The following is a 2,857-nucleotide window of genomic DNA, read 5'->3' as shown; positions in this document are numbered from 1 at the left end:
TGGAGAATTTATTGGAGTCATTAAAATTATTATAAAAGAAGTTGATAAAAATTTTTTAGGACAAACCAACAAGTAAGCTAGTCAAATCGCAAGTGGCCAGCCATCCAGACTTGAGGAATAGTCCAAAGTTCAAGTGAAAACATGGATTGTTATGGCAGGTTGAATTTGGACCAGTTCCTCACCCATATTTCTTTTTTACAACTGTTAATCATTAATGGAATATTTTTGGTGGCTGGGAAGTAGGATGTAGTAGGAACCAGTGCACCTAATAAAACGAATCTAAATTCAAATGTTAACTTGGTTTTGCTGTTTATCTGCAGCAATATATTCCATATCTAAGTAGCTATTGGTAGAAATTACAAGCTAAATTCAGGAAACAACAAAGTTCCACATAGTTTTGGTCTCAGCCCAAATTACAAGTTTACAACCTTTCTTACTCCAACCACTACGCGTAAATGCAATTAGCATAACCTGCAATTCAAATAAAAAAGGATAATCTCTTAGCATAAACACTAACACTCTTAACATATTGAATCACAATTTCACGTAGTGTGCAGTAAATATTTCAAGATCCACCAGGAAAAAAGAAGAGATTTAACTATGCATGTGAAATTTCAACGTTTGGAACTGCGAGTCATTTCATTATTTACATATATAAGTGATTTACCATACTACCATATTAATTCAATACTCTGCAAATATTTTTATGTCTTACTTGGATCAGTCTGGACAATGAGAGCAGAGTTTCTGAAATCACAATTCCAATGGTTCCTTCCCTTGGCCTGGTAATAGAGATTCATGGCTATGGATGCATGGTTTATGAGGTTATCAGGAGCATAGCAAGGGCAGCCCCTACGCAAAATCTGGCAATCAACCTGAGAGCATGCAAAATTGATGTTTCCTAACAGGGTTGCCTGGTCAGAGGAAGGCTTAGCCACACACCAAGTTTTCTGAAATTCCACAAAATCAGATCAGACCAACAACTCAATTATTTTATTCTGAGTTCTAGTTATATTTTTTGGGAATGAGGAACTTGATGTTACCTGTCCATTTGCCATGATCATATTTCCCCCTGCAAATTTTAAGCAGGATATGTAAAAAGTAAGTCTTACATGCATTAAAATACAATGAGAGTGTACTAGGAGCCACCGTTTATAATGACATAATTTAAAGGAAAAAGTTAAAATGCCATCTTGATATTTAAGATTTCTGACAATGCATGTAACCCCACTTTTAATTTTAGGTAAGTGTTGCTTACAACACTTGATTTCCTTAATAAATAATTAAGGTTAAGGAATGTGAGAAGAAAATAAAGTTTGCAATCTAGAATATGAAAGATCCAGTTCAGATCTAAATAAAGTGAACAGCTTGAAGCAAATCACAGACAATTTTTAATTAAACTCCATATTTAGATCTAAAGAATAAAATAGAATAGCAGTAATTAATCAAAATGCCATAGTGTTGAAACTAAATGTAGCTCGTGAAATAGCTATAATTAAGCGATACCCGAGTAGTAATTAGTATTGAATTATTAGAAACCCAGTTGAGATTAAGACCAAACTAAAAGATTTGTTGAATGAAAATTAAGGAATAAAGCATATATACATGCTAAAAAAGAAAGTATGAGTACTGAGTGCAAAGTCACCATCATTCTAGCCTAGGGGTGTACTTCAAAATATACTGAAACCTAGGAGAAGAGATAAAAACCTGAAATGAAGGACAGGATCAGAAGGAAAAGAGAGAGAGTACTAGGTTTAACTTTAGCCATAATGCTTGCTATAGTTGCCACTGTTGAAGAGCAGTGATGATAAGAAAGGAAAATGATGATGATGAAAGAGTAATGGGTTTATATGAGTTAAAAGAAAGAGAGATGTTACTTAAAAAGTGAGTGAAAAGGCAAAAGATAACGGCTATATTGATGACTGGACCGTTACGGCCGGGAATGGGACTTTTTTGGAATTTTATTTTATTTGTTTTGGGAAAAAAGAAGCAACCGAAAGAACGCGCACATGATGACTTTCCTTTTCCTTTTTCACTTTTTTTTTTTTTTTTTTTGGATAGAAATTTCCTTTTCACTACTATCAAAATTTTGGAATCTCAATCAAAATTTCCTTTTCACTCACTCATCATCGTTTGTCCTTTTTATTGTCCTTCCACTTCCAGTCTTCCACCGCTATTTTTCTTCACTTTTGGCCCAATTATTATTTGCCAAAAACCAATTAATTAGTGCACGTATAATTAAACTCCTTTTTTTTCTTTTCTTTTTAAGACGAATCATGTGGAAAAAAAAAAAAAAAAAACTCAGTATTTTGGAAGGTCACAAATTTCAGTTTCAAATCTGTTTTATTTATTTATTTATTTTAAGAGAGTTTAAATTTATGATGTCCGCTCTTAATGATTGCTCTTTATTATTAGACCAAGATACTAATCGATTTTTGGTATAAATAGAGATTAAATCCTAAATATTTTATTCAATTATCACAGATTTTATCTGTCTCAAATTTGATCTAAATATTCATAATTTTACAACTTTTAGCAATAAATTGTTTTTGGTCACACGTGCCAAATGCTAGTGAACATCAACCTTTCTTTCTATTGAATCCCAGTCACAACTATTTATGTCGAATCTCCTTTTGTCTTCTCTTGTGCTCTTTGGTTCTTTTCATATTCAAGATTATCTCTTCCCTGTAAATCGGATTATCCAGATTTCTTTGTTTCTGTTCTTTAGGTTATGCAGTATTTTCCATTTCTAGATGGTTAATTAGATTTAGTCCTGAGCACTAGTAGGCCTTTTTTTAACTATGGATAAAGGAAAATGTCGGTCAATCCACATACATGAGATATCACAACATGTGTG

General features: G+C 32.7%; 1 protein-coding gene across 1 annotated transcript; it reads right to left on the bottom strand.

Moving 5' to 3' along the window:
* Window positions 1–280: 280 nt before the first annotated feature.
* On the bottom strand, window positions 281–1,860 carry LOC126695179 (glucan endo-1,3-beta-D-glucosidase). Its single transcript, XM_050391838.1, has 4 exons — window positions 1,708–1,860; window positions 1,044–1,072; window positions 716–950; window positions 281–471 (listed from the first exon to the last, which is right to left on the bottom strand). The coding sequence occupies exons 1-4, from the start codon at window positions 1,766–1,768 to the stop codon at window positions 446–448; spliced, it is 351 nt and encodes a 116-aa protein (XP_050247795.1). The 5' UTR covers window positions 1,769–1,860; the 3' UTR covers window positions 281–445.
* Window positions 1,861–2,857: the final 997 nt, after the last annotated feature.

This window comes from Quercus robur, chromosome 8 (genome assembly GCF_932294415.1).
Source record: "Quercus robur chromosome 8, dhQueRobu3.1, whole genome shotgun sequence".
In the NCBI taxonomy this organism is placed as follows: domain Eukaryota; kingdom Viridiplantae; phylum Streptophyta; class Magnoliopsida; order Fagales; family Fagaceae; genus Quercus; species Quercus robur.
The sequence above is the reverse complement of the archived record's forward strand: the minus strand, read 5'-3'. Positions and strand labels throughout refer to the sequence as shown.